Source organism: Antedon bifida, chromosome 3, assembly GCF_963402885.1.
Source record: "Antedon bifida chromosome 3, ecAntBifi1.1, whole genome shotgun sequence".
In the NCBI taxonomy this organism is placed as follows: domain Eukaryota; kingdom Metazoa; phylum Echinodermata; class Crinoidea; order Comatulida; family Antedonidae; genus Antedon; species Antedon bifida.
In genome coordinates, this window is record NC_136228.1 from 28,149,402 (window position 1) to 28,176,348 (window position 26,947).

Sequence of the window (26,947 nt, forward strand, 5' to 3'; positions counted from 1 at the left end):
AAAAAATTGTATGTTACTTTTTCTTGAAATAAATTTTCAAGAATCACAATCTTACTTTTGTCAAACTTTTAATATTTGTTTTATACATTAAGCTACAGTATAACGATTCTAATTCCATTAAAAAAATTCACTTATACTCAGTTTAACCATAACTCATTGAAGACTATGTAAACACAGCCACCTTCCCAACATAAAATATTGACCGTATCAAAAATCTACCAATAAAAATATATTATGCTATTATTTAACAATTCTCATACAACACCACGCCAGCTTGTATCAGTGATGTGTATTCCCATAAGTAACACACTGCAACATTCTGCGTGCAAATGTGTTTTCTACGGTGCTAGCTTAAATAAGCCATGGGACTTAATGGGCTTAAAATTGAACATTATTTAGAATGTTTGTCCAGTGTGATGAGTCTGTGGTTTAAGAGATTGAAATCATGTCACTTTAGTAGATAAGGTGTGGGACAGGAATTCACAACTTTTTAAAATTTATTCTCCGTGAGTTTCTATGTCATATGGAAACTTGCGTACTGGTTATTACTTTTTATTGAAATAACTAGTTTCTTTTACTCTGCAAATTGATATATAACAAATGTTTTAATCAATCTTGTCGAAAAGATCTTTTAAATGATTTTGCCGATAATAGATGTCTATTATTATTGTTGATGTATGTTATGTTATTAACTGAACCATCATTTATATTCTATAATTCAGAAAAAGAAAATTGTTTTTTTTTTCCTATTAACTGTAAAAGTCTTAATATTAATTTGATTCACCTACCTACATTACCTTTAATGAGATATGAAACTGCGAAAAGTGTGGAGTAGAGTGTCATTTTGATACATTGTACCTTTAAGCTATATACCCATGACTATTCATCATCACTCCATTAATGTCAACGACTTCTATATGCTCTGCTACATCACAAGCGTTTCTGTTAAAAATCGTTAATGATATGTTAATTTTATGCTAATGATATGCATACACCTTCCGAACTCATTGGCTTAGGTGATTGGGCTAAAATGACACTGACTTTATCACAAATTCCATTTAATTATGCACACAAACACACACAGTTACTGATGTAACATGTCAGTAAAAATTATCAATTTGTCTTTATTTAAAATCTGTTATTACCAAGTTAAGATATTTTAATTATTATCATACATATTTGTTTTATTTCTTTATATAATGTTTTTGATTACTTTTAATTTAGTAAGTTTTTTTTAACAATTTAAAACTACACTGCTCTACAGTACATAACTGTACTGTAGTTTTATTGAATTCACAATATAGTCAGTTTTCTGTTATTGAATGTAAATAACTTTTTTTTGTAAAATCGGGGATCAGTAATTTTGATATTATTCCTATTTCAATGTGCATGATTGATCTGCAGGCTTTACCCAGTGTTTTATAATAGCAATCAGTCGATTTGAATGAAATAAAGAAATTCAACTTACTGTAATTTATAAATAACTCCAGATAAAGTTATTAGAATTTTAATCAGTAAACAGAGTAGTCGCGAAATATAGAGTTATAAGGATTTAAAAGTGAGCTAGCACTAGGATTGTGGTAGGCTTGTGTTGTCCATGAGATGTATGAGGGAGATCAATTAGTTAAAGCAGCTAGGAGAAGCAGAAGGCATTAGCAAAAATACCTGTTTAAAGGCTTATAGATTTAAAAAGAAAATCACTTGAAAAAGTTTCCGAGTTTACTAACCCATGTAAGGCGATTGCCTGACTCTGTGAGAGTGCTACATCCGTTTTTGACAGATCTTGATGTTGCAAAGTTGAGTGGCTCTTACTAAGCCAAGTACCCTCCCTATATAGGAACTTAGCACTCTAGACAATTGAGTATGGAGACACCTGTCCTAGTGTCTGTTACAACGAGACAAGGAGGGGGTAAAGATTCGCCACTCAGACTCGTTAATCCTGATTACACGTTAGTAGGGAACACATTGACGCGTGTACTAGATTTATCATGAAATGGTCATTGTATGATTTTAATATACACTACTAAATTGCTTGTACGTTTTAATCCTTTAGGTTTATCATGGGAATTCAAAATAGGATTTGTTAATTTCGTTTTATGGCATCATCGAATACAGTTAGGATGTAGATTTATTTTTCAATTTTCTAATTACCATTTACTGTATGTGTTATTATAGAAAAAGACTTACTATTAAAACTAAATCAAAATATCAACAGTGATACTCAAAACTAAAATAAGCAATAATATGATGATGAAAAAATTGCTTTATTTCATCATTTACAATGCATAGGAAAATAATACAAATCATATAGTTTAAAAAGTTTGCATAAAAAACTTCTTAAATTAGTCATGTAATAGATTTTTAGAAATTAATATCAGCTAGTTTAGCACTATTAACAGGGTAGTACAAGAAGTCTACATACAACAATATTTGTATTGCGTGTTGCAATACTAAAATTAAATGTAAGGCCTAGTCAGTCAAGTTTGATTCATCATTTCACCATTGAATATTGAATATAATTCGTACAATATCTCCTAATACTGATCATCCGTGGCATTGTTTAGAACACCATAGTAATAAGAAAGTTAGTAGATCCTGTTTTATTCAGATTTCACAGTCTGGTGAACTTTACTTTGTATATAAAAGCAAGGGGAAGAACAGACCGCATTATTCTCCATGACCCAGTTATATAATAAATAGTTTTTTGTATCTGACGAAAGTATACTAAAAATGTATGTTTTTACAATTGCACAATACACAATTTAATAACGTATAATTACACTAAATCCTAAAAGTAAAAATTCCATTAAAAAAAAAATGTTTTTTTACAAAGTACTATAACAAATAGGGGTTGGGTGTAGTGTTCAAATATAAGCCCCCCTCCCCTTGACAGAGGAAATGTTGTTGCTGTACACTAATTGCTACTGTATATACTATGTATAAAAATAGATAATACATAACAATATTAAATCATAAATCATGTTACTTCTGTAGTAATGTGTTTATTATTCTTTTTAAAATCTTCCTAAACATTTTTTCATCGTGAACTTTTGTTACATACAGTTTTAATACAAATTAATGTGTTAATATGAATAGCTTTTAACTTTTGTTAATGACCTAGCAAGATTTAATTTTGACTTTTGATGCATGAGATAAGTATTAATGATTCTTCGTTGAACCCTGTTCTATTTTCAATAATCACCGAAAATGACCGCAAGTAATGAATCCAACTCTTTGTAGTGAAAAAATACTATAGCGACAACTCCCAGTAAATTATTCATTGAATATAGTTAAACGGCACAAATATCATACTTATGTAGATTTCTGTAGAAACCTTGCTTTAACGAGATGCAAATGGTTTGAAGCCAAAGGGTAAAACAACGCTTTGAAATCATTAAAAACGCCAAAATTTGTTATTTTGTTTGAAAAGATCATAACCGGTTGATTATGCATAAAATGATGTATCGCGTGAATGATTAATAGTCGTATGTTACATTGTAGTTGTGTATTTTAAAACCAATTAAAATATTTGCTCGGATTATTGTACACTTGGTATCACCTTCGACTAATGATTCTCGTCTTTATTTGAATGCAAATCAACTTTTGTCTCGTTAGCGTACATCTTGTCTGTGATTACCAAAACGTCTTAACTCCTTATTGGTGTATATCCTGAAGGTATTTTTGTAAATTTTGCATACGTATTTATGTAAAATAAAAAGCGGAGCTTTAGAATCTCTCCGCCACCAATCTAACAAATTATTTATAAGAAGAGCATTAGAGATGCGGTATTTAATCGGCCTTGGAAATTGCATTCATTGCTTTTCGTGACAAATAATATTTTTAAACGGTTTGAAACACGTGCAAAGTAGGTTGAATTTCACAAACCCCCTTTCTTCTGTCAGACAATGGGTTGGGTACGGTTTTACAACAGTTAAGTTGTTTCAGTTGTGTAGATGAATAAAAGTGGTGTGGCTGTGAACTTGCAAAGAATGTGATACAACAGTAATTGTATTTTATAACCTTGGCCTTGTTTTAGTACCAAGTACAGTAATAATAATTTAAAGTTTAGTATCATACACCAAAACAAGCAAAACAGATTATGGAAGATGATTTTACTCATTTAAAAATTCAATAAAATAAGGAATTCAATTTAAAGAATTAAGGACAAAATTGAGGTTGAACAAAAATTAAAATGAACAGTAAAATACTGTGAAACAAATAGACAAACATAAGTGGTGTGAAAACATAACCACATAGACAGAGGTAACTTGGTGGAGGTATTCTTGTATTTTATATTCTTTATTAACATCGCAGAAATAACTGAATTACATTGATGTTTAAAATAGTTAAAAATGGTAAAAGACATGCAAAAACATTAAAAGTTAAAAAATTAGGTAAAATTACAATAATTACCATTACTAAAATACATTTTTAGCATAAAAATATAAACATTTAAAAAACAACAGCATTACAAAAAAACAACACCAAGCACCATGGTATTAAACAATCTGGTAAGATATATGGGCATGAAAGCTAATAATGATATAATAAATATTAATTAAAAAAATTGTTTTTTTAATGTATAAATAAAATAGGAGTAGAAATCAACTTCACTTTGTAGAATGAAACTGGTTTTTAAAAAATATGAGTGTGAAAATGTACTGGTATTTAAAATAATAGATCACATTTATTGGAAATCTGATGAAACCTCAATAAAAAAACCATCTAAAATTAGAGAGATACAGAACATAGCCATTAAAATTGAATACTGAAAATGGTTGTAATTGAAAGCGGTGTTTAACTCAATTGAATATTTTTGTAATCCATGCTTGAATTTCAAGCTTCACTATACCATCATTCTTGATTTATAGCCTATGAATTGCAATGCATTTTGGGTAAATTACAACGAGGAAAAAAATTCAATCTATCAACATTCACTTAATGCACAGCTAGTAAAATGTACTGATGAAATAAAATATTTCGTGAATAATTAAAACAAAAAAGTTAGTGCTACAGTAGAGTACATAGTATAAAATATGTTTTTGATTATAATTTTAGAGCATTGTTTTGTTATTTAAATTTTATTTCTATTCTATTGTTGTTAGTAGTAGTAGCTTGAATTTTAATTCTACTGTACTTTTTAGAGTAATTTTTTTTTTTATTGAATGTCCCGATAATATTTAGCATCATACATCATACATATTATTATTTCCAAAAATTAAATTAAATTCAATGAAATTTATTATCCCAATCTGGGAAATTCTTTTGGTCGTAGCAGCCGGGACAATTAAAATATGTTTAAAATATAAAACATAGTAACATTAATACATTAGTAGGCATACTAAAAATATTTACTTATTGTATTGTATTTACTTATTTACTTATTCACTTCATTGTAATCATAATTGGTTATTGTAGAAGTTATACCAAATTAGTAGTTAATATCAAAGACATTCAATAAAGAAATACATTAATGACATATATTAATTAGTTTTTGTAGCGTTTTATGCCTGTCGTACAATCATTAGTTAAAATTATTAATGTGAAAAATTGACGATGTCCTATGATTCAGGTCCAACCCCAGGGAGACAGCTCGTTGAAGAGGATCATCTACGTACCCCTTGGGTTTAAAAGCGTTATCCGCTCTAGTATGCGGCGGCCCATTACTATACAGATCGGCACACGAGAGAACAGTAAAAACACATAGCAGTAATGCATTCTTACTTAGCGGTGAACACATGGTAACGAACGAGGCCCGCAGAAGGTTAAAGGCTTTAAAAGGATAATACGGCAAAGTTCTGTTGCATTCTAATAAAACAAAATTAAAACTTTCATGAGTATAAAAAAAAGAATGTTTTAAATGTATAAATTCTCTTCAAAACCATACATGTAATTTGTTTGTTGAATATTCTTTCTGTAAATTTCCTAGTAAGTGTCCTTAGCAACTTTATGTCAGTGCTGCCACCAGTGTTTATAGTTGTCTAGGTTTTACTTAATATTGGTAAAAAGTTAGATATTTTGGCACAAATGGCATTTCATACATAATAATTCTTTAGCTTTAGTTTGCATTAAAAAAAACCGAAATGAAAACTGGCAGGCTGGCATAAAAAAGGACAATAGGAACTTGATGCGTCAAGACGGAAGGGAGCTGGTGTTCATTTGAGTGTGACATTTTATTCCTCATGAACCTATCCCCCTAAGCACTGTTTACCCTCTCCACATTTTATGGCAGTGAAATGTTCATTTTGTAAACACAACATTAAGACATTTTATTACAAAATAATAGTTGTTTTCACAAGTGATCTTGACATTTTGAAATGACAGCAAATATGTAGTTTATTGCTCCTAGACAATTTTTGTACAGGAGGCTGGGGCATTCGCCGTCTAAAAGTAGGCTTTAGTAATTGCCATCATCCAGCGCTTCCCATCCTTGCGTAGTCCCTATAACTAGAGACCTAGGGCAAATTTTATAGGAAGTTTGATTTCACGACATGCTATATTTGAATAAAATCCCCCATTTAGGGGACAGCTTTAAGACTCAACAAAGCGTGTCCTTAACGTGGGTGGCCAGGCTGTTGGCCATAGTGTTCAAATACAATTGTCTTTTGTTCGTTAAAAATGTCTCCTTGATAGGAGTGTCCCCTGTTTACTTTAATAACTTATAATAATAATAAGAAAAAGAATTAAGAAAAATTTATTATCTGCTGCTAACAACATGGAATACTTTTAACTTAAGTTAAAAGTTAAATTTAAGTTAGATTTGTATGTTCAATTGTCAAAAATGTTGTACAGTATCCAGCCGTATAATTATACAACAACAAAGGAAATGACATGACATTAGGTCATGAGTCTAGAAATCACACTAGATATGTGCACTCGATCCACCAAACTACTTTCACTTTTGAAGCGATGATCGAAAAGATGTATTAATTGCGCTTATAAGACCGAGAATGGTGCGAACAACGTGTGTATGGGATGTATGTATATGGCTATGATAATCATGTTGACAGTTGGAATAATGTTACAGTGTTGAGAAATTATTTCATTTGGATGTTTTTAATGTCAATGAATTTAATGCCTCTCATTAATGGCTACTGTGAACACTTTTAAAACATGATTCATATAAAAAAAGAAGACTGGTCAAGAAACACAGCATACAGCCAAGTCTGCAGTACTTTTCATCTTACATTTTCTTAAAAAAAAAATATATATTAACTACACAGTCACTGAAACATCTTTATTTTAGATTTTGGATCAGTAGTTGTTATTAATATTGTTTGCAAAAATCTGCTAAAATAAAATTTGAAAAAAAACATCTCAATTGCTTGTGTAACATCACCATTAAAAAAAAGTCCTATAAAATTCAACATTTATATAATTATATAGCACTATATCAGAGTGCTGGAAAGTGCCTTTATCCTAAATTATAATCTAACCTAGGAGTCTAATGGCTACTGTCATACAGTAAGATATTATTTTCGATTGGAAGGCATTTACTTAAAATTTCAACCCTTTTTTTAGATGCCAAACGTTTCTGAAAATCATGCGAAAAATATCCATGGTTTATGGAACAATTGTGTGTATTCTACAGAATTTTGAACAAAAAAGAACAAAACTTATTCAAATAGATTCAAATAGGTATTTACTACCCATGAATAAATTGAGAATCCCATGAATATATTGAAATAGGCCATCAATCATGCTTAAAAATGCGACTGTGCCTTCCAGTTTTCGGCAATTACTGCAACTCTGTAAACGAGGCAGTTTACATAAAATTGGTAATTTAAAATGTTTACATTTTTGTAATTCTTATACCTTTGTTTTGCACATACTTAATTTTAAGATTTGTACAAACTAAATGTGATCGAGAAAATTAAGGGACTTTAAAATTCAACAAATCAATATTAATTCATGCCATAGTCAACTTTTATTTTAGTAAAACTGAATTTCCTTTTTTATTTTTGCATTAATTGATAAAAAGTATCTGGCTTGTATTTATTTTGACACCATACAGTACATCTCCAAATACAAATACATGCCACTGCTCCCATACAGTTAGGAATGGCCTAAACTTGTTTTCTAAAAGTATGAACAATTTGGGACCTTTTCACAATCTTATTAACAATTCAAATAAATTGTTGACAAGATGCTTGTTTTGTGTAGTCTGGTTTTGTTAGAATAGACGAGAAATTATTATATAATTATTGTGCAAGGTAATAGATAATAAAACCTGCAATTGTGAATTATTTATACATCTAAGATTGTGTTAACATTTAAGAGAGAAAAATAAATGCACAAAAGCTTAAAGATCTATTATTCATTCCTTGTAGCCTCGTCTCTATCCAAATTGATAAATTTATACATTAACTTTGTTGCAATAATTTGTACAAATTGTAATTATTTCGAGACTCAACAAAGTGAATAGTTGTTGTGTTAAAACATGTTTTTTAGGCCCCTTATTTGTTTCATGTGGAAAGTGTCCCCTTAATATGGGGTTTGTGTCCCCTTAATATGGGTTTACCCTGAATATACTCTGATGTCACAAAGATTTCTATTCTATTGTATCTACTTTCTGATAACATCATCAGTTAATCCTAAATCTTGCTTTTACTATGCTATTGTTGAACTAGTTTGTAGTAACACTAGAGAGATTCGATTTACCACTACATACAGTAATCCTCTGTCCTGCCTACTTTAGCATAGGTCCATGACTGTACAGTAGTACTGAGTATTAAACAAAACCACCCTCCCTTCTATCTGACTAAGAGCTTGTCAGCTGGGCAACTTGTGAATTTTTACTGGGGACGACTTAGTGTCTAGTCCTATCAGCTTAAATCGGGTGAAGGCCACGTCAGGATATTAATGTTTACTAAATACAGATGTAAACTGGATGACATCACCAGTTAGATGGAGTAATACCGACTAATTATGCCAACTAACTACCACTTTGTTATAAATAGTAATGTACCCGTTAGGTTAATGCTCTTGTTTAAATACTAGGTTCAAATCATGTTATGACCATTTTCTTTTGCTAGAGAAGTTTGAACCTGTTCGTTGAAAGCCTGTGTTATTATTAAATAGAGCATTCAATATTCAGACTAATGAAAAAATTATCTCCATATAAACTTATAAACAATAATTTTTGGCTCTATAGAATTTTAAATAAGTAAGTAAATAATAAAGGGTGATTGGAAATGGTAATACAGTTGACCCTCCCAACAATACCAGAGTTCATGAAATGCTTGTAAGGTCCAAGAGATCTCAATTTCATTTTTACCAATCAAAAAAACATTTTAAATTAGACCAGGTATTCAATCAAGGGAGAGTTGACTGTATTCAAGAAGAAAATTAGCAGAAAACGACAAATTGTAAGTTGGGTGACCTCCCTCACACACAGTACAATACAACCATCCATCTAGAAAGAGGTATTACATTATTTAGAATAGAAGATAATCAGCTTGTTACTTTTTTTTTTGCAGAAGAAAAAGGAGGAACTTCAGCAAACAAGCAACAGAGATCCTGAATGAGTATTTCTATTCCCACCTTAGTAATCCGTATCCAAGTGAAGAGGCAAAAGAGGAGTTAGCCAGGAAATGTGGACTTACAGTTGCACAGGTAAAATCTATTGCTGAGTAATGTTTTTTATAAAAATGAATGCATGAATATATCAGGAAGACAGCAGCCTTTTATCAATAGACTCATGATCTTCTTATTCTTGTTGATATAATGTTTGCAGTACACCATGTATTCTCACTCTTGAGGATGGTCAAAGTATATTGATCGAAACGTGAAGAAACTCAACAGTTCTTTTCAGAACTAGATATACGTGGTGTACTGCAAACTATCAACATTTGATTTCACCATGCAGACCTTTAAACAAATTCTTGTTTATTGCCAAAAACATAAACACAACAACAAAGTGGCAGGAAACACAAGAGCAAACTAAGAGCCAGTGTTACCTTCTTACAAAGTAGCACATTAAAAGATAAAATATAGCATTTAAATCACATCAAATAAAAATCTAAATCTAAAAATCATTCATAAATACACAAAAACTTGCAGAACCAAAGAGAACAACAATGCATAAACATCGAGAAGAAATTTTGAGTTTAAATTCGGAGTTGGTTCTGTAGCTACAGTGCAGTTCCGTGATCAGTGCTACAGGAGACAATCTTTAAAAATACCGTTCCTTATCGTGCATTGTATGTTCATTGTGCCAACTGCTTTATGTCTCATCTGAAGGATAAGAGTAAAGTATTCTGCATAAGGATACCAATAGTATGGCAAAGACACCTTCCTCTGACTAGTGTGTTATCCATCATATCACTATCACCAGCAGCTAGGTGTATGTTTAGAAATATTCTTTGACCTCTTTACTCTGACATTTCGGAAGGCAAATCGTGAAGCAGAATATGTAAAGTTTGCTTTTCATCGTATAACTAAATTAAAGGCATCATAAATAGCAGTCGTTCTATTTATAAAGTGTAGCCTATGAAATTAGTGGGAAGGATAGGCTAATTGTCCGAAGTAGTGATTGTGGCGATTGATATAGTGTTCAACTAAATATAGTAATCATATAATATTATATCTTGTGAAGCTGATACCGTTTTACTGTAATCTTTAATATATACTCCTTCCCTTTTAGAACTGAGCGAGAAAGAGAGCAACATAGGCCCGGCATGCTTTTATTATTATTTTGGCCCATATTGATGATAAAGATAACTCAAGATTTTAATTACCAATTTTTCTGAAAATGGTATGTAAGATAACTACAGTATTAACTCTAAAATTTAGGATGATAACTTAAAATGGATGCCTCAAGTGTAAAAAAAACAAACAAATCTTGCTTCCAGTAAAAAAAATAACTATTTTATATGATAAATATATAAAACTCCCTCAATTTAATATAGCCTTGTAATTTGTTTTACTTTTGTTGCGTAGCATACACCAGGTATTTTCAAAATTCATTGATGAATTATAATATGCTAAATTCTCTTTTGATATTTTAAATATAATGAAAACTTTATATAACAGTAATTACAAAATGTTCTATACTACCAGTAATTATATTTTAATTATTATTTGAAAATCCTACTAAAATATTATATTTGATAACATTATATCATCCCACAGCAAAAATTACAGCAAAAATTGGAGCCAATTAAAACTACTTGTAATAGTATACCCAGTGTAATAAAATGATATTGTGCTTTGGTACCTGCTAAAAGGTCTGACAGTCTGCCAATCTTAGGCTGTTAACATTCAACTATGAAACTCCAACATCATAAAGTATTACATTTTCTCTAATGATACTATCAGAGAAAATGTAAAATTAAAATTAAATGAAAATACAATTTCCCACAAAAGTTATTAAAAAAAGTTATATTGTTAATATTTAATCCATATTTTATAATTATTCTTGCTCTGAGATATTCCTTTTTCAGGAATTTGTTTTAAGATAGCCCTCTGCCCTAAAATATAAATGGAATCAAATTTTCTCTCATATGGGTGTACACAGACATAGTGATGTTTAATATATATAGTTGAATGAGAAATACATTTTTTCAATATCATCAAGAGAATGATAGAATGATATTTAAAAAATCTGTTACTCTAAATATAATTCATGTATGATTGTTCATCAGAAATTGTTTTTTTTTTAGATATCTTTTTTAAACGATGTTCTAATAATTTATGCCCCTTGGCATTTCAACTTGGTAAAGATATATCTTCATTGAATTTATCCATAGATATAATTAAATTTTCTTCTGTCTTATCTTGCCTATCAAAAAAAATGTAATAGTATTGATAATGGTAATTCAATTTAGTATGATCAAGTAAAGGTTTTTATTTTTTCTACTGTCGGCCTAGCTTACTTCAATTAGATAGAGAGCCTAAGGGTATGTTGAATTGAGTGTTTAAAGCCTTGACCCCAATTCCCCTTCATGGTGAGTAATACGTTGGCAACAGTGATAAGCCAAATGGGGCAGATAACATCGCAAAGTCCTTCAAAGAGGAACTGAACCAGTGTTTGTGTCCCCGCTTAGAACCCCAGCCTGTCAACACGCAGCACGCATGGGGGCTCATTATAAAGCCAGGAAAAGACGAGACTCGTCTCTATCTGACTCCCCTTTCCACATGATAGGAAGTATGGCCTCTTAAGATATGTGTAATAACTATCTACTATATAGAAGGTCCCTTTGCCAATACTGTTCCTGATCTACCATTATATATAACTTGGTTTATAAGTTATATAGTAAACTACCATTTAAAATCTTTAAAAAAAGTTCTTTACTTTCTTTATTCAAAATACCAAACATCTCTAGCATACACAGAACACCAGCAAACCAAAGTTTCTAGTATAAAAACTAGCATAAAAATAAATTCACTATCATAGAACCAAAAGAACTATATGATAGCATACAAACAGAGGTTCCTGTACTATACACTACCATAAAACCACACATCCTAGCATTCAACCAAAGGTACTACTATACAACCATACAGACAAAATCACTAGCACAATCAGAGGCATTAGCATACAGCCAAATGCTACAATATTACTATATCTTAGCATGCAACCAAATAACATACAACCAAAGTCACTACCAACCATACAACCAAAGGTGATACACCCACGTGCAACCAAAGGCACTAACAACAACCAAAATCACTAAAATATACAAGTCACTACCATCAACTAAATGTACTGAAACTTAACTTGCAATCAAAGATACTATACAACCAAAATCACAACTATAGGTAATACATCCTAGCATACAACCAAATGTACTAACATACAACCAAGTCAAGGTGCTAAAATCAAATTTGCATACCATTATTTTACACTATTAAAAAACCTATTAATTATATGATTTCCTGTTTGCAGATTTCTAATTGGTTTGGTAATAAGCGAATTCGTTACAAGAAGAACATTGGAAAAGCGCAGGAGGAAGCAAATCTGTATGCTGCAAAGACAGCGGCTGCAGCAGCGTCTGTAGGCTCACAAAGTCGTTCACCTAGCTCCACACCAACGACACCGTCAGGTACGGGACCTAACAGTGGTAAGATTTAGAAATAATACAAGGTTTTTTGAAACATGTTAGAACTCTGTCTCTTTTACGAAAATAAAAGTCCTTATCTGATGTCAAGTGATGGGTCATTTAAAGCTTTTAGCACAATCAAGCAAATTAACCATTATTGTTATTAAAGAAAAATATTGTAATTTGTCTGCTTCGTTTTGTCATTAATTGTCTGATTAGTAGACCAGATAGAAAGTGCTGTTTTTCCAGAGGCACTTCATTTCTGTTTAAATCTCTGTACAATGCCCATTCAAAATATAGGGTGTACTGTGTATGGTTTCTCCCAAATTGAACATCCAAATAAATGTACTGTATGTATTGGCCAAGTAATAATTCGGTCATGAAATTATGATTATATTGAATATAATTATAAATGGTACTGTTTCAGTAGAACTGGAATCCCTATTATTAAAGGGACACCTTCGGACCCTAACCATGTGTCTCCTGAGTTAGGCTGTCCCCATATATATTTCTCCCTTGTACATTTTACCTGATAGTGTTCCTTTAATAGGGATGCCCAGAAGAAGGGTTCTACTGTGTTTCGTACAATTTAACTGAGATTGACTCTATCTGTCTTACTGTATCTGATAGATTACATACATTTGAGACATCCTATTTTATTGAAACCAGGCTTAACCTTTTACCTACCTCCAATTGCTTGATTAGTGTTTGTAAATATGAGAAAACCCCTTTGGCTACGACCGAGTTTGATATTAATTGGCCGGCAAGTATGCCCTATTTCCTAGTTTCATTGGCGATCTATTGCAATTGAATGGAAATTAATAATTTTTGCAGTACTAGTACAGTACTAATTATAGTGTTATGTTGACCGAAGTAGGTTGATGTAGTCTTTGTTTGCCTTCATTGTTTATACCATGTAGAATTCTTAATTTTGTATAAAATACTTGGAACCAGTTTGAAATTATAGAGGGCACTATAACATAATTTCTTACCATAGTTGAAGACTTGTTCTATCTCAATATTTAATTTTAAAATTTAACTGATCTTGTACTTGTGGAATAAAATTTTGATATATTTTGGGCTTAAATAATACCATGCAAATAATACAAATATATGCTTATTGTCTAGTTTAAAATAAGATAACATTTAACAACTTAAGAAAATACATGGTATTATATTTTATGGTTACCCTCATTCTTTAAAGTGACGCCTAAAATTAGTGATTGACATCAAATAAAGTATTTTTTTAAAGATAATTATATATATTTTTTATTTTTTCGATAAATAACAGCAGTCAAAATGAATGGAAAATGACATAAAAACATACAATAAAAGATATATAAATGCAACAATTGAAAAGAAAATATACTACAAAGAGACAACATTGAGGTTTACAGTAAATGCAAAAATTACAAGAGAAAAATATATTATACTTTGTTGAAAATTATAAAATTCATTGCTCATCACAACATTTTTTCAAATAAATTTGACTTTATGAGAAATGAATAGTATTTCAAAGTTTATATCCAAATTTGTTGCAGAGATGCTATTTTTTGTTTTAAATTGTTTTAAACCTGGGTTGAAGAGTTTAAGATCATCACAAGACAAGAATCTTTTTTACTCTGAGTCTTATGTTTTCATTTTGTAAACAATATTTTTTTCATCTTAATTAGTGAGGTTTAAAAATCCAAATACAGTATCCATATACAGTAAAGAACCCCTCCTCGACCAACCCCTATTCCGAGGGGATGTTTTGTTGGACACTGCATTCAAATAATTTTTCATTTATTTCCCAATACAAATATGATTATGATTTATTAAAAATGTATCATTATTTTTTAGGCTCAGGGAGCTTTTCAATGACAGGACCAGGAGGTATTATGGGAGGTTCAGAATACTCAATGGGTATGCAGAATGGAGACAGCTATCAGATGGCGAACCAGGTTGGGGCAAATGTTCAGTCACAGGTATGTACTACTCAGTGTAACATAATCCAAATGATTCAATCAACATACTGTAAACTAGGGCAAAACATAATTGTTGTTGCCAGGCTTGAGTGCTATTAAACATTCCAATATCTAGGGTCAGCTTTTAATTTTTCTTTTCTTCCTTATTTTTCGTCTCGTCTCAACCTAAGATACTGTTGCATGCATTGTTCTAAACAATAACAACATTTTTTTCAACAAGGAAATAACTATTGAAAGTTCAACGTCTTTAATATTAATTTTTCAATGCAATGATTACAATATTTTGTAATTTGGCAAAAGTTTGTGCATTTTTACACCTGGTTGCATAGTAATAAAGAAACATTAATTTCATTGTTTTTTTTAATAGGTTCAAAACCTTCGCCAAGTAATTTCACAAACAGGGGGTTACAATGACACAGCGCCCCCAAGCACCCAGTCTTCTATGTACAACATGTCTCAATATAGTAACCAACACCCTGCAAGTGGAAACGGAGGAAGCGATATGGTAGGTGCTTCATGATGTCCAACTCGCTCCATTCCTTCCCATCATGCCTTGCTTATAAGTTGATGTGCTTGATCATGCATGCCATAAATCAACCACACTTGCATCGTAGATTTTGCATGAAATTATACCCACTCATTGTTCATTTTTAAAAATATCAAATACTGTAATCGCTTGATCATTTACCCAATCTGATAGAGCTATGTAGCGACAAATAAAATTGGATCTCATTGTTTTGTTTTCATGATGCTTCATACAGCTATGCTCCAATCTTTTTACTGCATGGCGCATCATGAAAACAAAAAGTCGCTTATAATTTATGCTCAATCTAACACGAACTGAAGCTGGACCGGAGCAGGTGTGAAAGACCCTTTAAGGAAGCACCATGAACAAAAACAAAATCTTAAACCAGTTTAGGTAGATGTTCCCTTGTAGACATATTTTTAAAATTTCAACTGTTCATTCATTATTAGTATGCTTTGTAAGAATTTAAACATGTCCTCTTTATCCTTTTGTTCTTTTCTATATTCACGTAAAAAAAAAAATAATGTCCATATTTAATAATACTAGGGTCCTTGTGCGCCCATTACAAAATAATATGTCCCTTCATGCGTCCAGGTTCATCTTTAAGTGTACAATGTTATCATTTAGTGTTAAATACAATTTTACGAATAAAATTTAGCTTTAGAGGAGATAGGTTCCAACTATTTATTAAATATTTTAAAGATCTTTTGATAGTGTTGTGCAGCCAAGTAACTTAAGAAATAAAATAAAATCAAGGTATATTCTAAATATTTAAATTGATCATGACATGGAAACTCTATGATCATGTGGTAATCACTATTCCATTCCATTTAACCGTCTTTTCTTGAAATGCACAAAGGGTTGTGATCAACGTGTAAAGTCGGTTAAATTAAAAAAAATATATTACTAATACTTGGTGGTTTTAATTTTTATTTACATAACACATAGCTGCTAATACATAAATTGTACAGAATTTTTAACTTTCTTATAACTTGTATTTCATAAAATAAATCAAATCATTAAAAACTTTATAAATTTTAGATGTAAAATGTTTTTCTTTTTTAGAATTAAAGCTTTTATCATATATAAATAGATAGATAATGAACATAATAAGTCATAGTTGTAAAATATCTATTTTTCTATAAAAAAAAAAGGGAAACAAAATCAATGCATATATATTTTTTTGAACTGCAGTATTTTTCTTAGGTCATTGAATCATATGAATATCTTTCATAAATAGATTTGATTCCCTAAAGGAGAATGGTAATTGCGATACATAAACCCAATTGAATGAAAAAATAGGTAGATAATCCGTTGAGTGACACCACGCTGTCTGCAGCGGTCTTTGGGAAATAGTCCTGTTGTATTTAATTGCCTTCTTGGCTCTTAAGCTAATTTTATTTCAATGCACTACACTTTATAATTTTGTCATAACACTAACAAAATTCGTAATTTGTTATCCTATTAATAGTATTACAAATCACTAAACTTTTGGGATTCTGTAATAAATAATTTATCAAGTTTTAATGTTTTTATTGAAAAAATAAAATTGGCATATTTTTGTATGCACAACATTTTGTGATTAATCTGATACAATACAATAAATTATTTTATTGAAATGTTTAAATAATTCTAATATTTATTAATCAATTTTAAATTAACAACATTCAATCAAGCTATAAAATAATATAAATCATCATATAAAAACAGTCCGAAAATGTATGTAATGTATTGCCAATATGTGTTGTGTAGTTCAACAAATAGTATCTTACGGTTGGTAAAGTTTTTGATAAAATATTATCGTTTTCAGTTTACATTTTGTAAGGTTTATTTTAAAATTGAATTTGTAAACCTTATGTTTCTGTTAAATCTTATATATTGCACAAAAGCTTAACATGTTCGGCTCACCTATTCACTTAAAGCATTTGATAGTTTAAAAGTGGAGAGTTTAAATTGATTTACAATAACGTCTGTTAATGTTAGATTTTTTTTTCAAGGGCGATATATGTATGTCATCTAGTATTTATACATTAATTTTGGGTTGTAAGCCGCAAATCCAACTAGATCTCTCTGGGATTAATAATAAATCAGAAATTACATCAAGAAAGAAAATCACTTTACCAAGTAGAGAAAAGGTTTTATCAAAACTTCAAGTTGATTTAATTCAAAATTAAAAATATTTGAAATCTACATGAATATTGCGAAAATTATTGTATTTAGTGATAACTGTTAATTTAATTTTAGAATTTCAATCAATAATTTAATATTTTTTAATAAGTGTATCTATATTAATTTAACACTAAAATTATTTATCAATTTAATTATTAATTTTACCTAATAATTGATAATCTGATTTATTTGGAAAACATTTAAATATCTGGTTTTAAAATCATACAATTATAAAATGTGTTCTATATCTGATCTGATCTAAATATACTATTTTAAAATGTTCATGATTAAATAAATATACTATTAATCCTAAGACCAAATAAGCCAATTTATACTTCAGATTCAGGCATAGATAGACATTTAAATGGAAAATTATGAAAAAACAGTATTAACAAATTATCATTTATATTCTTATATTATATGATGTAAATCCCAAAATTCTGATGTCATTAACACCGAAAACTCCGATCAAATTTAAGACAATTGGTTAAATCCTAAGATCAAATTAAATCCATGATAATCACATGATTAAACATGCTTAAGAGATTTACACTGAGGTTGAATTAATTCATCTGATCTTCGTGTTGAACTTGCGAGATCTGGCACAATCTTGAAATTGATATCTTAGCTTTCATGTCAAGCAACGATACAATCACATGTCTGTATTTACAATTTGGCCGAGGTTTGATTATTAGGTGGAAATGCTATTTGGATTCTATGAGCGTATATTTCATTTGCTACCTAATTTAACTGCCACCTTGTAACAAATTATTGTCTACAATAATGCTATTTCTACTTTAAATTTGCCAAATTTGATTAATAATAAATATACATTTCATACTTATTAATTGCACTTAATTAATAATTATTAATAATAATATATAAATTATGCAAACAATTAAAAAAAAATGAAATTACACTTGTTTTCAATTATTTGTCAATTAACATATTTATTAATAGTTAATTTGACAAAATGATAATACTAATAGCAATTCTTATATGAATACACCATTTTTTCAACAATAATTGACATTATCAAATAACACTTATTAAATACAAATTATTTTGGTGACAATAGTTTGAAATTATTATTATTTTATCAATTTCCATATTTGTCAATATAGAATAAATAATAAAATTATGAATATAGATTTTAATTATATAAAACTATCACTTTTATTTGTAGATTTGTGTTAAGTTAATACATTTACCATCATTACAGCGTGAGATAATTGTTTTATCAATTACCATATTTCTTCAACTTGCCCTGCGCTGATATTTTGTCATAACCTTGGAATTATTCATTTATTGCTGAACTTACAGTCGTTTTAATTTCTTTAACATTTTATAATGTGTCTAAACATTGAATTTTGATGTCGTTCCTTGTAGTGCTTTTGAATAATTCACATTGATAATTTGTTTTAAACCCTTTAAGAGATTTAATTGTCTTCAGCTTAAGGCTAATGGGGCTTTTGATTATATTTATGCTTTACTGGGGTTTAAATGGTAATTTTTTTTTTAAATATTAGGCCTAGTGGGACTACCGATAAAATACTGTCAAATATTATTGGTTTATTCCCATAACACTATCATAAATATTAATTCTAGTGGAACCATCGATTAAATTCTGTCAAATAAAGTAAGTAATACTCTATGTACATTTAAGTAACACTCGATTTACATTTAAGTAACACTCGATGTACATTTAAGTAACACTCAATATTAATAATATGTAACACTCAATTTTTATTAAGCAACAATTAGTGTGTTCTTTTGTATGAACAATCAATTTACATTTAAGTAACACTTGATGTACATTTAAGTGACCCTCGATTTACATTTAAGGAACACTTGATCTACATTTAAGTAACATTTGATATACATTTATTTATAAACACTCGATTTACATTTAAGCAACACTTGATGTTGGATATCAGACCATTTTGAGTGTTTTTAATTTCCATCACAATTAGGCTTGGTGTGATCCTAAATAAGAACTAATACATACTCCAGTCAAACTTTTAAAATATCTTGTAAAAGTATTTAAAACATGCTGTATAGGGCTTCTTTTACTGGCTGATGTGTTTCTGTAACATTAATGGGTGCTGTTTCTTTTTTTATGTACTATTACCATACTAGAACTAGAAAATTATGTAAAATGTATATTTTGTATCTATGTGATTGTAAAATGACTACTATTTTAACATTTTGTATTTTTTCATAATAAATATCCTATTGTTTATTTTTATTTGTACAATTTTAATGATATAAGATTCAGTGAAATGAATATTCAATTTCATCTATTAAAATGTTTTAATAAAATAGAATGGAAATTTTTATTGTGCATTCATCTTAAAATATTTAAAAAGTAAATGTTCTGTTTGATAACGTTGTTGTAGGTTATTATTTTAGTAATATAGGATTTTTAAGTAATAGTAAAGAAACTACACAAATATATTTTAAAATTCATTACCAATATTTTGTAATTACAGTGGAATCTTCCCATTTGGAATACACATATACATCGGACATCTATTTAAAAATACACCCCTATTTAGTAGACTCCTCTATTAAGGAGATAATTTTTTTTTAAATAGAGGTTCTACGGTATTTACAACTAATATTGACTCAAGCATAATTTCAGACAATTTCTCAATTTAATCTGTAACAAAATCCAAAGATACCAATTTTCAGGAACTGACAAATGTGCTGTCATGTTGGTATCAATTGGAATTAATTTTAAGGTTATCTTTGGGTTTTCCTAGGATTATTAACATTTCCTTACGGATTTTCTACACTTTGCAATCTCTACCCGCCTCTGTTTGGATTAGTTGTATATCACTTATAATGCCTTTATTTATTTATTTTTTTAAATGAGGGGAAAAATTTAAATCCAATCATTTTAGATAAATGCGTTATCATTTTTTTTAAAGATTATATAAGATTTATTTAAAGATTTGTTAAAGAAAAGAAAAAAAATTTGAATCCGATCATTTTAGACAAATATTTTTTTTATTATATTAGGAATTATTAAAAGATTTGTTGAATTTATCTTTGAAATTATCTGCATGTTTTAATCTTGTAGTTTCTATTAGATTAACTTTTATAGTATCATTTCATAACTGCATGATTTTATTTATTTTTAATGGTAGATTTTATACCAACATTACAATTTTATCAGGATATAGCCGTCAAATCGCACACACATCTTTATCAACCTTTTATGTGCCGTTAACTTTGTATACGGTCTTTTCATGTGTTTAGGTTATAGCGTAGGTAGTATGCTTGATTCAATGCATTTCAATTACTTAACACCAATGATTGGTTAAAAAGGCTCGGCTGGACAATGATCACTGCACTGCATTTTTTCTTTGTGGTGTAGATGATAAAGCTGGTATAATGATATTCAACCAAATTGGAGGCTTACTTACTTTACCAGTAGCTTTTCATATTTTAATTTGAATACAGTATCTAAATTTTATTCAAAATTTAAGATTGCCTCAATAATCTAAGATAAATACATAGTATAAGCAAGCACTAAATTGAAATCAGAAATGCAGATAACCGTAGACAAGTTAAAGTACTGAATTTCCAATGTTACAGTAATATTCATTCATTCATTAATCTATTTATGTCCATTATTTTGATAGTACATTCATATACAAAACATACAGAAACAGAAAATTAACAATAACATCATTCCACAAAAACAACAAGATATTAATTATAATTTTATAAAATTTTATAAAGCTTATTTATCATTTACAGTTAAATTTTTAATTCAATTTAACAATTCATTTTGTTACAGCTAAAGAGTGAAAGTGCATCTATAGACGCTTGCATGTTGTTTTTTTTTCACTTGCGTTCATAACAGCACGAATTCTGATTCATTCAATGTGTCATTGCATTGCAAGTGTTAAAAGTTCATCAATGACCTTTTTCACAAGTTTTTTCGTTAATTTTAATTCATACATCGTTGCACCTTATGCTTTTGTTGTCATCTTTGAAACCCATCCATCATTTATCACTGATTAGCATGTTCAGTGGAATTCCAAGATGAAGTGAGTATTGCTTAGTTGTTTGTTATCATTTCCTTGTAAAAATGACCCGCTTTCAGGCCAGGTTCAATTAAAACTAATGAACCTTACAGTATTTTACTCTATCTGCACGTACCTGACCATTCAATGTGGACAGAAATGAAGTCTGTTTTTTTATTAAGTCTAATAAGAAAATATAAAATTCATACATCTTTCAAATGCAATAAAGTAAATTATTTATATATTGATAACTGGCCAGGGATGTCCAGCACATCCATCTATGCTATTTGATATTGTTCCTTAATTAGAATAGAAGAGACGCAAAGGGTTAAAATTACAGCAGCATAAAAAATATTAACAATAACGCAAATTAATTTTATTTGATGTTGCAGGACTCGACGCATGAGCACACCAATCAGAGGTCGCCACGTAGTGATGACAAGGTGCATCAAGGTAGTAACGGGGGGAGTAACGGCGAAGGAGGGGAAAGTTGGAATGATTTTGCGGGATTGCAGACGTTAGATGAAGACAACAGTAATTCTCGCGATAGTCAAGGAAAACACTAAAAGTTGTCAAAAAGTTTGCTAACAACTATTTTTAAATTGTATAAAATGTTGTGAACAGTTTTTGAATAGGAATGACCTATATAGAGGGCGATTCTTGAAATATATTAAGTTACTGATGCTGAAGAAGCCCTCAATTGAAGACATGAACCTAATTATTGTTTATACCTCAACCTAAATGAACACAAAATTACAGATTCATGTCTGGAATTTTATTTATCAATATTGCAACTTATAATCTTAAACTATGTCTTTGTGTTGTAACAGACTGACATAGTTTAGCCTGATTTAAATGGTGCTATCATCATGGTTATATAACACTTGGGTGAATATACTTCATACTAAACACCTGCCAAATACCTTATCTATTATACATTAAGATACCAAATGGGTTTCAACTTTAAAGGCATCTTTATACCAACAAACTAATGAAAATTGAATTAATGATAGTCTATGGCTGCACATTGGATAAAGCATTTCTAAAATCGTTTTGAATATGTCTGCCTGAATCAGCTGTTTATCCAGTTTCAAAAGTATTAACAAACTTATATGAATATTCATGATGAAGAATGCATATTCATGATGAAGAATGCATATTCATGATGAACAATGCATATTCATGATGAACTATGCATAATAATTAGGTTTTGGATGAATATTCATCAATACATTTACTGTAAAATGTGATGTCAATTCTGACGATTGTTCCCATCTAAATCATGAATATTCATGATGAATTCATTTACATGCAATTGGTCAAAGGTGTAATTTTTGATTCCTTCATGAATATTCATGTTAGATAATTTACACAAATGATATCTACTTATGCCTATGTTATTTTTTGAAGGTTGTAATACTTTTGTAAGTGAATTAAAGCTCCACCCACATTATGAATATTCATGATAGATATCTGCAAAAGTGAATCTACTTATGTATGTGGAATTTGGAGGTTGTATAATGTATTTGAAAGTGAGTTGAAGCTCCACCCACATTTTGAATATTCATTGCAGCAAAATAATTGAATCTTGACATGTTTATGTAAATTGTAAAAAATATAGAGGATTGCATCTCGTATAGAGTCTAACCCAGATCGCACGTATCATTTATGTTATATAACTCTGGTATGTCTGTTAAATGGGAAAACTAGTCAGAAAAAAAAGGCGGATTGGTAACTATTGTCGTGTCTGATTTAAATTTGGGGGAAAACCAATTAAAAGGGTATTTATATAGATTTTCCTATCAATTTTATTTTATTGATGAGTGAATAGAACTAACTAACGTGGAAAATCAATTTGAAAAAAATACTGTGTAGATTTTTGAAAGGAAATTTCAGCAGTTTATGATCAATTTTCTGTAAAGAATTGTAATCAATTATGCATGAAATTAATAACTTAAGAGCGCATATTTAAATTTTTTAGTTTGCATAAATTTAAATATTCATAATTAAAGTGTGAATACTAAAAAGTAACTTGCAGTATGGCTGCATATTAACATACAGTGTATAAAGAAAACAAAATCAATTTTTATGAGGTGTGAATAGGGTGACAGTTATTGTTGTGAATCTCCTTATATGGCATGGTGTGTGATTTACATATCATGAATATTCATCGTACAGTAACCAATTGTAAATATGTTTGTACCTTGATGTAGATGTAGAATGCATAAGCAGTATTTTCTATTTTTGTTAAGTTTTTTTTCCTTTCAAACTTGTAATACATGCTGCTATTTTCAGTTGATGTTACCTGTCTGTTTTGGGAAGAAAAATTAAAATTGCCTTTCAGATAATATAACGTTGTTAAATAGAACTAATAGAAGTATTACTGAAACTAAAACGTCATTTTTTATGTTTAAACGCCCAGTGTTAGGGAGCTTTCGATTCGACGACCGACAACCAAATTACGTCATGCTAGTTCATTGTGCGCATGTCGGAATATTGGTAGTCGATGCTCCGTCGTCGCAAATCGAAAACTCCCTATTAACCTAAATTGAAACATTTTTTGTTCAATGTGTTTAGCATTGTATTTAATTTTATGTTTATAAATACTTATTTGTACTGGAGCTCTGTTATGTTGCTTCTCTTGGTGAACATAAAGGATGTATAGAGGGCGTTGGGTGTTACTACTGGATGACCTTTGACAAAAATCACTTATGTGTGCCTTTAGGAATGTTTTATTTTTACGGTAATTTTTTATGTTTAAAATGCTTTTTAAACAGTTGACACCACTAATATGAATTTGGCGCGTGCGTTCAAACACGGATAAAAATGATAATTGCTTTTATTATACAGATGCGTCAATTATACTTATGTTTCTTAAGCTACGTTCCCACTGACCACAGAGGTGGCCGGTGAAAACTCTAAATGAGGTGTTATATTCTTAAACATCTGATCGAGATGCGTTGGGTGGTGGGTGGGGGTAGATTAATTTCCTTTCAAGCGTCTCCGTTTTATAATTAGGGTATTTTGTTTAAGACGACTAATATGATATTTTAGAATAAAAAACATCCCAAATTAGGAATATTTTGTTGTTTCGTTTAAAGAGTAAATACATCTTTTATTTTTGTAATACATTGAAATATTATGTATTGGTATTAAACAGAAAACAATTCAGGAAACTCCTTATTTATATTGGTAAACAATATTCACGGAAGCAGTAAATAATGTTTAAAGAGAATTCATGTAATTTCCCCTTTGTGCGCATTTCCCCCTACGTAATTACCCCTTTGGCGTTTCTTACATAGAGGGATTAAGATAAAATATTGCCTTAGCTTCCAGCTTAAGAACGATAAAAATGTGAACATGCGGGATACGTTTTGAGGAGAGGTTTAGTTGTCAACATGGTTGTTAAGTACAAATGAATTGTTGATAGTTTGTCACGTATGGTAACAGCATTTTAAAGAGAATGTCGCGTGAATGACACCTATGACGACACTGAATACCAATATACACATTTAAATTCATTTTTCACTAGAATATTAGTTTGTTTTTAATAAATTAGTTATTCTATGAGTTAAACAAGAATACATACATAATTAAGTGATCGAATAAGCAAAACATAAAATGCTCGAGGTTTTTTTGGACGTGCGCAGCGCTTATTCGGTGAATTATTTGAATAACGTTTTTAGCTTACTGTAGGCCTGGCTTTACAGTACTATTAATTTGGCCGTTGTAATGTTAAAATGAATTACGACTTGCATCATCAAAATTAGTGTGGCGAATATTACTTACTGAACGGGCTTATTCGATCATTAGAGTAATAGGGTAAAACAAATGTATTTAACCACGCAAAGAAAAAAATCCATTGCATAACTCAACACTGATAATATTGTATTTCGAAATATCTACCTCAAAACACCTGACATTGTAAAATTGATTATATACCTTTAGATCAACACCTTTGCATTTGAAGTATTTTATTCATAATGTTTGTTTGCAAGTTGCTAACTCATGAGTAGTAACGACACGTGACCTTAACTAGTAGTCAAACTTACAACCAATCACAATGAGTATTACTAAGTCTTTATTAAGCAGATGACTGACTATAATTTATAAATGTGTATAGTTACATGTGTGCCGTGTAAAATCATAAAACTGCTCGATTCATACTGGTGAATGAATTCGTGTACAGTATTCAACTTAACTTATTCAACTTCCTAAAAAATGTACGATTGGCCAGTCAGCATCACGTGATGTAATTACGATTGATAATGGTGTAATTAACTCACAAAGCCTGAGTAATGTTATAATTAGTATATGTAGCAACTAGGCGAATGTGCCAAAAAATATTTTAAAAGACTTCCACATATTAATATTAATTTCATATAGATTCCCGTAGGGATTACATATGATTTTTTTGTTTGCTTGTTAAGTTTTAGAATTGTTAAATTGATTGTTAAGCGCCTCATATAGCTTTATTTTCCGACTCATTTTTCAGAGAACATTATTTAACTGTTTTTTTCGTGAACGTGCCAAATACATCACGTAGTTCATCGTTTAAATCAGTATACAGAATTAAAACAAAAACAGAGAGAGTGAATAATTACTTCTGAATACGGCTTTTACTTTATTTCCGACTGTCTGTTTTTAATACATAAAATTTGTTAGCCAACACTATCGTTAGTCTGATTAAAAACGAAGTCGTAACATTTTTAAATGTTTTTTTCTTCTTCTTTCTCATCTATGGTGAACTTGCATCTCAATTAGAGGGGAAATTTCTCTTCCGGAAAAGACTGATCGGTAGCTTTTACTTTTCACACTACAAACTTGTCGCCCAGAGCTTGTTTTTCCTACAGCGCGTAGTTAGAAGTGTTAAATATGTCGGTATTAATCTTGCTGGGCAGGGTATTCGGCCCGTAGCAGTCGGCTATTTATCTTTCTAAGTATCATGGTAAACTAAGCCTAAAACTCTCGCCCACTTTTCTTTCGTGAGTCAGGCGCCTTGCGATCAATCAAAACAGGAGAAAGTGACTATAGAATCACTCTCCTTTGGATATGTCTTCAAATCGTATATTGCAATCGGAAGAAAAATCATTAAATGTGACCGAAAATATTAATATAAATAATTGGTAGAAAGGTTTAAAACAAACATTTCTACTTAAGTAATAAGTTCAAATGCAAGGTATGGAACGCCGGTAATCTCTTCTA

The 26,947-nt window shown here is 30.0% G+C and overlaps 1 protein-coding gene across 3 annotated transcripts in view; it reads left to right on the forward strand.

The window, feature by feature from the left end:
- The window catches only part of LOC144836889 (pre-B-cell leukemia transcription factor 1-like), an 85,638-nt gene extending 59,074 nt beyond the window's left edge, over positions 1 to 26,564 (forward strand). The window contains exons 5-9 of one of the 3 annotated variants that reach the window (XM_078691806.1): positions 9,480 to 9,615; positions 12,890 to 13,046; positions 14,886 to 15,010; positions 15,378 to 15,515; positions 22,135 to 26,564. In XM_078691806.1, the coding sequence (XP_078547932.1) occupies positions 9,480 to 9,615; positions 12,890 to 13,046; positions 14,886 to 15,010; positions 15,378 to 15,515; positions 22,135 to 22,308 (730 nt within the window). In that variant the 3' untranslated portion in view covers positions 22,309 to 26,564. Of the gene's footprint in view, positions 1 to 9,479; positions 9,616 to 12,889; positions 13,065 to 14,885; positions 15,011 to 15,377; positions 15,531 to 22,134 lie in introns of those variants that run through there. The other 2 variants (XM_078691805.1, XM_078691807.1) reach the window with 2 other exon arrangements.
- The last annotated feature ends 383 nt before the right edge of the window (positions 26,565 to 26,947 follow it).